The 13,295-nt window shown below is 37.7% G+C and overlaps 1 protein-coding gene across 4 annotated transcripts in view; it reads left to right on the plus strand.

Moving 5' to 3' along the window:
- LOC109091242 (NHS-like protein 2) overlaps positions 1-13,295 on the plus strand; it is a 78,929-nt gene that overhangs the window by 4,845 nt on the left and 60,789 nt on the right. Inside the window, exon 1 of one of the 4 annotated variants that reach the window (XM_042728284.1) lies at positions 7,381-7,814. The exons of the other annotated variants lie outside the window; for them this stretch is intronic. Within the exon in view, the coding sequence (XP_042584218.1) occupies positions 7,724-7,814 (91 nt within the window). The 5' untranslated portion in view covers positions 7,381-7,723. Of the gene's footprint in view, positions 1-7,380; positions 7,815-13,295 lie in introns of those variants that run through there. 4 annotated transcript variants of the gene reach the window in all.

The raw sequence follows: 13,295 nt of genomic DNA on the forward strand, positions 1-13,295 counted from the left end.
AGACTGAGTGTGTGTGTAATACACAACAGTCCGTCCAGCACTTACAATGACACAATAGTGCTGTAATGTAGCAGAGGTCGACATGCTTTTGGCCCCCAGACACACGGAAACATTACTAAAACAGATACACTTTTGCTTAAAGGAATAGTTCACCCCAAAATGAAAATTTGCTTGAATTGTACTCACCCCTCAGGCTATCCATGATGTAGATGAGTGTGTTTCTTCATCTGAACATTTGGAGAAATTAATTTAGCCTTACATCACTTGCTAACCAGTGATTCTTCTCCAGAGAATGGAGTATACTGATTTCAAGCAAAAACGTAACAATATGAATCATAATAATCCACAAGTAACAGTATCCTTCCCTGCAGAGGATCCACTGGTGAGCAAGTGATGTAATGCTAAATTCTACAAATCTAAATGTGAGTGTTCTAGTATGTTACAAACTGCATAGGCACAAAATTATTTTTTTAAAATGTTAAAATAAAAATTAATATTAAAATAAAATAAAAGACTACTTGAGTTTATGCTTTCATGACTATCTAAACACGCTTTAGCACATTTTGTATTATCAAATTATGTAAAGTATTACTTTACAGTACATTTTTAAATCATTATCTGTTAATAATCTATTGTTTTGCTTTAAAAAAGTACACTAATTTTGATATGTTGACTAACATAATAAAGCACATGTAAAGCAAACTGTAGTGTGTCATTATTACATTTAATGTAAATATATTTTAAATGAACTAAATTGGAACTTCATTTTAATTACATCATTCACAATTACAATGTAATTACAAATATATTTAAATACATGACAAAAGTTTTAATAGAAACTACTTTGGAATCTAGTAGTATCTCTGTTTAGTTCCTGTTTCCATTTGTGTCTTAAGTATATGTGTTCTTAAGTATATCCCTATTCAATTCTATTACTGATTTGATTCAGCCTGTGTCTTATTTAGCTTCTTGTTTATATATATATATATATATATATATATATATATATATATATATATATATATATATATATATATATATATATATATATATATACACGTTTTAGGTATGTTTTTATTCTAATTCTGCAAATTTAAAACTTTTTGTCATTCTTGACATTAATATTTTTTTAAATGTGGCTGGGAAACATCAGGCGTGTTCACACACTTTGTGAATCTATGTGTTTACTCTGTCTTCTCCTTTAAGATTCCTATCGAAAGAGAGAGAGAGAGAGAGAGAGAGAGAGAGAGAGAGAGAGAGGGAGGAGGAACTACATTTCCTCTGGGCCCTGACAAACATACACACAAAAACACATCCCACAGACTTAGACCAGCCACTGATGTTTAAAAAAGTGTTTGTGTGAAGTTTAGCAGCTGTGTACCATTGCATCATACTCTAATGAGTTTCACCATCTTCCTTCTCATCTTTTAGCATGATTAAACCTAACTATTGTGAACAGCTGTGCAAAAGCAGCTGTTTATGTGAAGGTAGCTGGAGATGCACCAGAAATATCCATACTATCTCAAAAACCATTCACAAGCAGACTGAAACTATTATCCGCTTGTTACCATGGCAACCAGACAACAGGTCTTCTTTTATGAGTACTGAGCATTAGCTTTGACTGAAGTGACCTCATGTTACCTCAAAGGGGGAATAATTCTGGGTCATGGGACCTGTGATAGATCCATGTAGCAGCTGCCATTACTATGGAGATATTTCATACTGGGACCTGATTGGAAGAATATGGCAAGGTCTTTCCAAGCAATGCTGCTTTACATGTTGTGCACTTTAAGTCTCAGTCTCTGTTCATGGTCTGAGCGCCAGGCAGCCAAAGAAAACAAAATCCCTCTGTTTATATTGTATGGACTTCAGCTGACCCACCACACACAACCATAAGATAATGAGAATGAATAAACAGAGCAGAGCTCGAAATGTTACGTTGCCTTTTAACACTCCAACTCTAGTTTGTCTGCATCTACACCTGATACTGTTACTGTAGTGTTTTATCAGTACACAATTACTTAGCACTAAGAATCGATATTTAGTTGTAGAATGGCTCCTTGTCAAGATCAACAAATAGCCTGAGTCTGGCAGTGTTGTAATAGGTGAGAAATGATTTCCAGATGTTAGAGAGCAAGTGAAGTGGCTTATAGCAGAGGGAAACATGGAAGTGCAGAAAAGGCACAAAATCAAGAGAAAAGCTGTAGGATCTGTAATTATTCAAGATTTGTTTTACACATATTACTGCTGTACAGTACACTGCTGTAAACCCCAGCAAGTTTAATAAAATGCTCAGAGAATTTGAGTCCATTCATTGTCCTATGGTAACTTACTGTGGTAATTGGGGTTGTCGTTGTGGTAATGAGTGGAGTCTGCGGTTAGGTCAGAAACAAGGCTGTTAGTAAATTAAAGGTTTTGTTATGTAACTTAGTAAGCAAACTAGTAATGTGTGGTGTCATAAGAAATTGGGCCCTTCTCTGAAATTGGCTACCGTCTTTAGTGCCTGATTACAAATCCTCCAAAATCATGTTATGATATGATGTATGTTACAATGACATAGTAAGCTCATGTACAAGTATAGCATACAAAAACACGATTAGCATGATAACTGTTTATCAAGTGAAATTATTTCTATTGTCCAATATGCAGTATGCACAACATGATTTAGAAGGAGGAAAGTGGTTCTTTTCAGTGAAACACCCATTTGATTTCCCAAATCAGACTGAATCAGTTCATACAGATCACATCTCCAGTAAACACTGTTAACAACTTACTCAATCATCTAAATAGTTTTACAGATATATTTAACAGTTGGTCTCAAAATCTAATTCTAGAACTTGTAATATGTGCTTTTGCAAACACTTTTTGTAACAAAACACTGGTTAAAAAGATTTGTGAACTAGCAGGCTTTGAGGTAATAGTAGACTGACTTGATGATTACGTGCATCATGGTAGTGTCATGAACGCATGTCGAAGACTGACACAGAGGAGAAGAATTATTGAATAAAGTTGTTATTTTTGTTTTCTTTGCGCACAAAAATGTATTCTCATAGCTTCATAAAATTAAAGGGATAGTTCACCCAAAAATAAAAATTCTGTCATTAATTACCCTCATGTTGTTCCAACCCCATAAGACCTTTGCTCCTATTCGAAATACAAATTAAGATATTTTTGATGAAATCTAAGAGCTTTCTGACCCATTTAGACAGCAACTGAACTACCACGGTCAAGGCCCAGAAAAGTAGTAAGGACATTGGTTAAATACAGGTGCATCTCAATAAATTAGAATGTCGTGGAAAAGTTCATTTATTTCAGTAATTAGACTCAAATTGTGAAACTCGTGTATTAAATAAATTCAATGCACACAGACCGAAGTAGTTTAAGTCTTTGTTTCTTTTAATTGTGATGATTTTGGCAGACATTTAACAAAAACCCACCAATTCACTCAATCTCAACATCTCAACAAATTAGAATACTTCATAAGACCAATAAAAAAAAAAGAAATAGTTGGCCTTCTGGAAAGTATGTTCATTTAGTGTACATGTACTCAGTACATGGTAGGGGCTCCTTTTGCTTTAATTACTGCCTCAATTCGGCGTGGCATGGAGGTGATCAGTTTGTGGCACTGTTGAGGTGGTATGGAAGCCCAGGTTTCTTTGACAGTGGCCTTCAGCTCATCTGCATTTTTGGTCTCATGTTTCTCATTTTCCTCTTGACAAATTCAGGTCTGGTGAGTTTGCTGGCCAGTCAAGCACACAAAAAACAATGGTAATTTAACCAACTTTTGGTGCTTTTGGCAGTGTGGGCAGGTGCCAAATCCTGCTGAAAAATGAAATCAGCATCTTCAAAAAGCTGGTCAGCAGAAGGAAGCATGAAGTGCTCCAAAATTTCTTGGTAATCGGGTGCAGTGTCTTTGGTTTTCAAAAAACACAATAGACCAACACCAGCAGATGACATTGCACCCCAAATCATCACAGACTGTGGAAACTTAACACTGGACTTCAAGCAACTTGTGCTATGAGCTTCTCCACCCTTCCTCCAGACTCTAGGACCTTGGTTTCCAAATCAAATACAAAACTTGTTCTCATCTGAAAAGACGACTTTGGACCACTGGGCAACAGTCCTGTTCTTCTTCTCGTTAGCCCAGGTAAGATGCCTCTGACGTTGTCTGTGGTTCAGGAGTGGCTTAACAAGAAAAATACGACAACTGTAGCCAAATTCCTTGACACGTCTGTGTGTGGTGGCTCTTGATGCCTTGACCCCAGCCTCAGTCCATTCCTTGTGAAGTTCACTTAAGTTCTTGAATCGATTTTGCTTGACAATCCTCATAAGGCTGCTGTTCTCTCGGTTGGTTGTGCATCTTTTTCTTCCACACTTTTTCCTTCCACTCAACTTTCTGTTAACATGCTTGGATACAGCACTCTGTGAACAGCCAGATTCTTTGGCAATAAATGTTTGTGGCTTATCCTCCCTGTGAAGGGTGTCAATGATTGTCTTCTGGACAACTGTCAGATCAGCTGTCTTCCCCATGATTGTGTAGCCTAGTGAACCAAACTGCAATTGGCATTTGAAGGCTCTGAAAACCTTTGCAGGTGTTTTGAGTAGATTAGCATGTCACAATATTCTAATTTGTTGAGAATCATGAATTGGTGGGTTTTTGTTAAATGTGAGCCAAAATCAACACAATTAAAAGAACCAAAGACTTAAACTACTTCAGTCTGTGTGAATTGAATTTATTTAATACACGAGTTTCACAATTTGAGTTGAATTACTGAAATAAATTAACTTTTCCACGACATTCTAATTTATTGAGATGCACCTGTAGGGCACCTGTAGTCCATGTGACTGTAGTCCATGTGAACCTGTAGTCCATGTGAATCAGTGGTTTAACCACAATTTTACAAAGCTACACGAATATTTTATGTGTAAAGAAAACCAAAATAATGACTTTATTCAACAATTCTTCTCCTCCGCATCACGATGCATGGTACTCTCTATAATGGCAGAAAACGGTAACTTGCGGGAGAAGAATTGTTGAGTGAAGTCTTTTTTGTGCACAAAAAGTATTCTTGTAGCATCATAAAATTTTGGTTGAACCACTGATGTCACATGGACTACTTTAATGATGTCTTGGGCCGTTGCTGTCTATGCAGGGTCAGAAAGCTCTCGGATTTCATTAAAAATATCGAATTTGTGTTCCGGAGATGAACAAAGGTCTTACAGGTTTGAAACGACATGAGGGTGAGTAATTAATGACAGAATTTTCATTTTTGGATGAACTATCCCTTTAAAAGTGGATCTGCTTCGCTTTCAACCCTGGAGCATGAACTTTTGGACTAGTGTTAGGACCACTTTGAAGTCAGAAGTGTACAATGCAAATTAAATTGACCCATAACACTTTAAATGATAAAAGTCCATAACTGTGTGCAAAAACTAGAGTCTTCTTAGTGTTGTCTTCTTGGGAGTTTTTCCTAATATCTCTACACTGTACAGGCAGGTTGATCAGTCTGTTCTGGAGGAGAGAGGTGTTAGAGTGCAGTACAAGAACAGACAGTACCAGCGCTGAGGCTCACACTGAGTTTTAATTCTGGTGCCATAATGAGGACCGTATGTGTGAACGCACCCCTGTGCTGTGCAGCGCTACAGGCCTCGAGCTCCACCCAGTCCACACACACACACACACACACACACACACACACACACACACGCACACACACACACACAACTGCCTGTTCATACTGTGAATACACACAAATATGTGTGAACATTTCAAGGAATGTCTTTTAATTATACACTCATCACAGCATAACAGTAGCCGAACCATCTGATAAATGCATCAAAACACTGCATGGTGAGTGCAATGATATTGTTTAGTGGTTTTTATTCCACGTCTAGCCAAATAACCAAACCCACATTCCTCTGGTGGGTCCAGCATGTTTCTTGAAAACGGGTTCCACTGGCTACTAATTTCCAGTCTTTGGAGCACTTCCGACCACAACACAAACACGGGGAACAGAGGCGGATGCCATCACATCACTCAAGGTGTCAAATTCTGCTGTGGATGTAGAGTGAAAGAGAGTAGCTTCCTTTAGCCAGACACCATGAAGTGCATGAAATTTGACGTTACTGCCTGTGTAGCAATGAATTATAGTTACAGGCTCTGCCTTAAACATATGATTTTATATTTCTTGCTGTGTTACAGTCCTAAACTTCTAGAAGGGTAAACCAGCTTTGATTTGTTATAGTGTGTAGAAATAGAGTGCAGCAGGGGATGACGTATTTTTATAGCCAAACCAAGAGGTTAGGTTCCTTCAACATCCATTGGCTTTTGGATTATTGTAGATTTTTGGATTATATGTGTCCAACAAAAGTGTATGATTCTTACAGGTTTTGTCCATTAAGATAACCTTCACAAATGAACAAAACTTTTAAGAAGCCTAAATACAAGAGATATACAAAGTTGCCCAAAAACATTGCTCAAAATGTTGCCCAGTTTATCATCAGCCTAAGCCTTCAACAGATCATTGAAATGATTTAAAATCTACAAGTTTGAGTAGAATAGTTTGCAAAAGTGGGAGTAACAAGTGTGTAAAAGCAGACTAGTGAGCATGTAAGTACCCTTTTTGGTCTGATGACTTTTAATGTCAACCTTGTCAGACATTTTCCCAAAAACCCATTCAAAAAACCGTTGACTTCAAAATGATGGATCCACAGAAGCAAAAATGTAAACTTATTTCTGGGTTGGGTTTCTGCAGCACATTTTGATCTTCTGCTGATGTTTACTTTGTGGGCTGTAACTGCACTTTTTCCAGGTGTCTAACTTTGGACACATGATAATTCATGTTTCTTCATGTGCAGTAGATGATATTGATCAATGATTCTCAACTGGTGGGTCACAATGAAAATGGGTCACAGGTCTAGTCCAATAGAATCAAACAATGCAGCAAAACAATGCAAAGTGGAAATAATAAAATGTAACTTACCATAATTAGGATAATAAATCAATAGGCAATGGGGATATAATAGGCCTATATTTTTATTGCTGTTAATGTCAAATCTGTCTGAACAGTCGAGCTCCACAGATTTTAATAGTTTAGTTTGTCTGTCACTTGGTAGAAGTAGCCGAATTAGGTAATAGCCGAAATATTGCCAGCATGGACAGATTGCGTGATATTCTACCCCTATGAAAAAAATAGCAAAAAGCTACCTAATTTTTGGCACTGTATTGCATCACCAAAGTAAAATCTTCCCTGAAACAAAACCGTTTGAGAACCACTAATATAGACGTGTAGATGTGATGTGAAAACAGCAGGTTTTTCATACCGGTGATACAGTGTGAATGTGCTGGTTGCTAATTTTCAACAGTGTTGCCTTGTTTGTATGAGTGTGTGTGTGTGTGTAAACTGTGATTTGAGGCTGACGCCGCAGAATTTGCTGCAGTGAGGATGGAAAGCCACAGAACTGATGAGAGAGCACAAGAGAGAGAAAGTGTGAAAGGAAAAGCAGCTGCATCCTCTCGTCCTGACTCTCTGTGAACTCCTGTGTTAGGTGTGTGTGTGTGTGTGTGTGTGTGTGTGTGTGCGTGTGTGTGCGTCTGTGCTCAGAGTATGACACCGTCCACGAGGGAAAATGGACATTCCTGACTTGTCATTTATTCAGCACAGACAACTTTAGGAATAGAGGATCGTCAGAAAGGGTGTGTGTGTTATCGGACTGTACAGTGATGCGTTGGAGGAGGCGGAGGTCTCCGGGACAGGGCAGGCAGGGGGAAGCGAGGGGATCGGAGGCAGCGTTCACCATGCCCTTCTTCAGAGGTAACGGAGCTTTACTGTGCTCATCTATGCGCTGGTCTTTAACACTGTTAGGTGAAGTTGTGTGCTCTCTGTGCATGATTTGTAACATTCAGTATGTTTGTATGTCTTGTATTTTATAGTGCTGTGTATGATGTGCTGCAGTCTCAGGTATTCACTGGTCACTCATTCATCATGCGCTCTATTCCATCACACACGCTGATCGTACACTTCCTCAGTGTGCTTACACACACAGTTCACTCTGTAAAAAAAGTTAGCTGTAAAAAAGTTTAAGTAAGAGGAAATACATAAAATAAAATAATTACATTACCTTTTTACATAAAAGTGTATTAGAATCATAAAATTATAATTATATTATATGTGACCCTGGACCACAAAACCAGTCATAAGTAGCACAGGTTTATTTAGAGCAATAGCCAAAAATACATTGAATGGGTCAAAATTATTGCTTTTTCTTTTATGCCAAAAATCATTAGGATATTAAGTAAAGATCATGTTCCTTGTAGATATTTTGTAAATTTCCTACTGCAAATATATAAAAATTAAATTTTTGATTAGTAATATGCATAGCCAAGAACTTAATTTGAAAAACTTTAAATGCGATTTTCTCAATATTTAGATTTTTTTTTTTTTTTTTGCACCCTTAGATTCCAGGTTTTCAAATAGTTGTATCTCGGCCAAATATTGTCCTAACAAACCATACATCAAGGGAAAACTTATTTATTCAGCTTTCAAATGTTGTATAAGTCTCAATTTCAAAAAATGTACCCTTACGACTGGTTTTGTGGTCCAGGGTCACATTCTTTATACCCCCCCAGGGGGCCAATTAATGTTAACACTTTTAATTGCATGTCTTATCAAATGTGGAATGGTAGTGATTTTCTGGCATCTTTTCACTGTCTCTTACGTATGTTAATTAGTGAATGAGGACTGATATGTTGGTCTTATGACTGCAGTATCAGTTTACTGTTTATCAACTAGCCAGGCCTCAGATTTCTGCTCACTGACTCAACTTCTGCAATTCTTTTCATACTTGCTTTGTGGACTTAAACAGATAGAAAGCAGCAGAATAAAGCCAAGCATTGAGCTGTACCCTCTGGGCATGGGGCATAGAGACCTTCAGCTCCAATCATCATGTGACACTATCAGATGGGAGCGACTTTTACCTCATTGCAGCCAAACCAATTTTTTTGTTTTTCATGTGTGCACTCAGTAAAGGACTGAAGGTTTCATACTGGAATTCATCTATGGTGTTTAATCCATTTAAAAGTGAGTATATTTGTTTTAAGCCTTAATAGGAGGCCTGCGAAAAGTGACCTAATTAGTTTAGATGTTTGTGTTTTCATTTTAGGTACTAAGAGACGTTTTTGGCTTTCTGGGTGAGATTCTTGCATTTCATTTGATCCATATTTCATGAAATGTGTTTCTCAGAGTCTTATGATTCTGGTCCAGGCAACAGGTCCAGAATGTTGAGGAGCTGAGATGCTCTTTTATTCTTTCAGTTTGAGTTGCTGGATGAGATTAAAAGAGATCTTTCACGACTGGTTAGTGCTGGATTGTTTCATTTTTAACTCAAAACAGAGAGTTTCATGATTGGTGGTTTCTACACAGACCCTTTTTATACACTGATTGGATGTTTTTAATAAAAATTTATTGGACAGGTTTCATTTGAATTTATAGGTTATTACCTTGTGAGTCTGTATATGTCCTGTCATTTTGATTCTGGACCACATAACCACAATTGACTACCCATGGACCACAATAGAGAGTAATCAGATGTAAACTACTGCTCCAATGTCAAAGAATCCTAAATGAAAGTATCATGATTTCCAGAAAAATTTTATGTTTTCCACACTGATAATTTAAAATGTTTCTTGAGCAGCAAATCAGCTCATTAGAATGTTTTCTGAAGGATTACATGACACTGAAGACTGGAGTAATAACTGCTGAAAAGTCAGCTTTGCCATAGGAATAAATTAGATTTGAAAATATATTACAAAAAGTTATTAGATTTTACGGTCACACTTTATTTTAAGGTCCAGTTCTTGCTATTAACAAACCATAAACGATGTATTTTGCCTCAATAAACTCCTAATTTGCTGCTTATTAATAGTTATAGTTAATAATAAGGTAGTTGTTAAGCTGAGGTTTTGGGTAGGATTAGGGGTGTAGAATATGGTAACGCAGAATATGTGCTTTAGAAGTACTATTAAACAGCCAATATGTAATTAAAAGGCATGCTAATAAGCAACTTATTAATAATGAGAATTGGTCCCCATACTAAAGTGTTACAGATTTTACAATTTTGCCGATATTACTGTATCAAATTCAAGTAAACAGATTTGGGCTTCGCTGAGTTTTGCAGGGAAAGTAGGTTATGTAGTCTGGGACCACTTCTTTACTCAGTTAAAGTCTTTATAAACACTGAGGTCTGGCCAGATCTGTGGTAATGCTTTAAAAGGGTTTTACAGAGAATAACAGAGTTTTCAATCTCTAAATGTTTCTTGTAGTATTTAAATTAGAGAAATAACTAGGGATGGTTTGGCATTAGATTAAATATGTGGTCCAGGAATTGTGATTGTTCAACTTCTTGCATTCCTCCTGTTGTGCTGAGGTAACATATAAGTTGCATTTGTCTTTTTTTGCCCTCCTGACTAATGCCATTAGCTCATATTTGGCAGATGCAACTCAGCGCTAACCCCAGCGTTTGTTGTTGTCGTTGTTGTTTATTTTTAGAGGAAACCGCTGAGAGTGTCCTGCCGCCTTAGTGCCATGCTACGACATTCACAGGCATGCTGGGATAGCTAAATCCCAAGGCCTGCTGACAAGTCTCAATGGTATGTGCCCAGTGTGGGTCTTATAGCAGATTTGTGGATTCTGTTACGTGATTAATATTTAGATAAGAAAAACATCCTAACGGGAAGGCAGATCTTAAAACATGTCTACAGAGAGTCTGTATCATCTGCTCTTTGTTGAAAGTTTGGTCAGCTAATCATCTCCATGGAAACAGACTTTCAGAAAGTCAGTAGGATGGGAGCCTGATGTGAAATCACCTGGTGTGAAAAAGTTTTAGCAACAGCATTACATGCATAATGTCTCCATGTTGTCTAATAACATTAGCCACCGTCATGAGCCTACACTCATGCTTGTAATTACATCATCTTGCACTTCAAAGCACTTTAATCTCCTCCCCTTTTCCTTTCCCCTCCATTCGCAATGATGTCATCCTCTCCGATTTGTTTGCATTGGTTTTACATTCCTCAATGAGTTAGGACTGATCGAGTATCTGGTTGAATAAGTGTGCAGATGGCATGCTTATGATTTACTTTATTCTAGTGCTGATGTGGAAAGGCCTCTATAACTTCCACTTGACTTTTAGAAATCTGGGGGGATGGGAGTGAAGGTATAGAACGAGACTCAAGAAATGTTGCTGTGGGCCTGGCCCCGCTTTCCAAGCAGGAAATGAGCACCGTGTGGATTGTGTGTTTTTTTGCACGTGTGTTTGTGAGGCTCCAAGGCGCAAGAGGTGCATGGGCGTCCCCCGATGGCTCGTAATGCTGAGCAGATGTTTTCCACTTTCTATGTTCGTATTAATCCAGTCATGTGGACAACAAAGAAGGAATCTTTTCCAATACAGCGCTCTCTTTTCCAGCACAAAACAACCCATTACTCCGTTCTCACTACCCTGATAGTTATCTCAGCTAGGCGGCCATTCCAGAGCAATAGCGTTCTCTCCGTATTTCCCTCACATTCTCTTTCTTCCCTATGTGCCTGCACTCCATTGTTCAGTTTTCTTAAATATAATTCTGTTCCAGCTATTGAATAGTTATTGAAGTTTACACAGTGGTAAATCTCTCCTTTAGATCCTCACTATCTGTATGGTCTGCAGTGAATTACGGGTATTTCTTCTTTATAACAAGTCAGTCAGGTTATGCTAAACCCTTTCCATTAAATGCTATTCAAAGATCAGTTTTGTTTATTTTGAGAGATTTTCAGGGTTACAAGGAGAGAGCTGACCACCCAGACCAGTGCCGGGGGGAGACTATGGAACAGTTTTCTTTATGCTCTAGGGGATTTGGCCCGGATTGGACACGTGTCATTGTCTTAACACCGTTCATTCTTTAAAATGTTTTCGTCTTTGTGAGGGAATGTATTCATAACCTGTGTTTTTTGCCTCACTACATGCCTTTCATTCCGCTCGTCCTTTGAGTCTGAATCTTCATGTTGGCTGCTTGTCCTGGCACACGCAGACTCATCTTGGATGCTGCAGGCCCACATTAGGAGCTTTTCCCTGACCACACACACCTCCCAATGGTGCAGTGAGGCCATGGCCCTATTCTCTTTTGCTGGTTAACCCAACTCCGCTTCTTATACCACGGAAAATATATTTTCACAGCTTCAGGCGAACAATGGCATCACTCAGTGAGTCAGTGCATATTGTTAAAGCACTGTGAAATGTTTATTCACTGTTCTTTTCAGGTGATGTAAGATATATATATATATATATATATATATATACACACACACACACACAAACACACATTATATACATGCATGCACTACCATTTAAGAGTTTGAGGTTGGTAAGGTTTTTAATATTTTTGTCTCTTATATGCATCAAGGCTGCATATTTTTACTTTAATCAAAAATACAGTAAAAACAATAACATTTTCATTTTTGTTTTTATTTTACTGTATTAAATTTTTAATTTATTCAGCAAAGTTGAATTTTCAGCAGCCATTACTCCAGTCTTCAGTGTCACATGATCCTTCAGAAATCATTCTGATATGATGATTTACTGCTCAAGAAACATTTCTTTTTTATTATCAACATTTAAAACAGTTGAGCGGATACGTTTTTGAGGAAACTGTGATTTTTTTCAGACATTTGATAAATGTTTTCACTATCACACTTCTGATCAATTTTATGCATCCTGAAAAGTTCTTTATAAAATATAACTGACCTAAAACTTTTGATTGGTAATGATGTGCAGAAAACAGAGAGATATAGTTATGACAACTACCAGCAGGGGCTATAGACCCGTGTGAACCCTGCATGGCCCCTTTATAAAAGATGGTTGTTCGATCAGGAAGGTACAAGTTAAGACACATTATTTTTTTTTAAAGTTACACAAGCTCTGAGTGTGAAATGAGTGTTGTGTGTATTTGTGTCACTCTTGCGTGTGTGCAATGTCACTGTCTCAATTATATCCTTATTGTGGAATTTCTGACTCACTCACACACACACCAATCAGTGTCAGATTTAATGGCGGTGACAGAGGGTTATGTGAGTGGGTGTATGGGAAGGGAAGGCCTTTGTCAGTGTGCCCTCTGGCCGGTTTGAGGGAGACACACACAATAAGGTCTTTACAGCATCACTCAGCATGCGCTCCATTAGCTGTAGGTCTGAGTGAAGTGTTTAGTATCATAACATAATCAGTATGGATTGTGTGTATATGGGCCCATGAGGAATTGTACGTATTAC

Source organism: Cyprinus carpio, chromosome B7 (assembly GCF_018340385.1).
Source record: "Cyprinus carpio isolate SPL01 chromosome B7, ASM1834038v1, whole genome shotgun sequence".
Classification (NCBI taxonomy): Eukaryota; Metazoa; Chordata; class Actinopteri; order Cypriniformes; family Cyprinidae; genus Cyprinus; species Cyprinus carpio.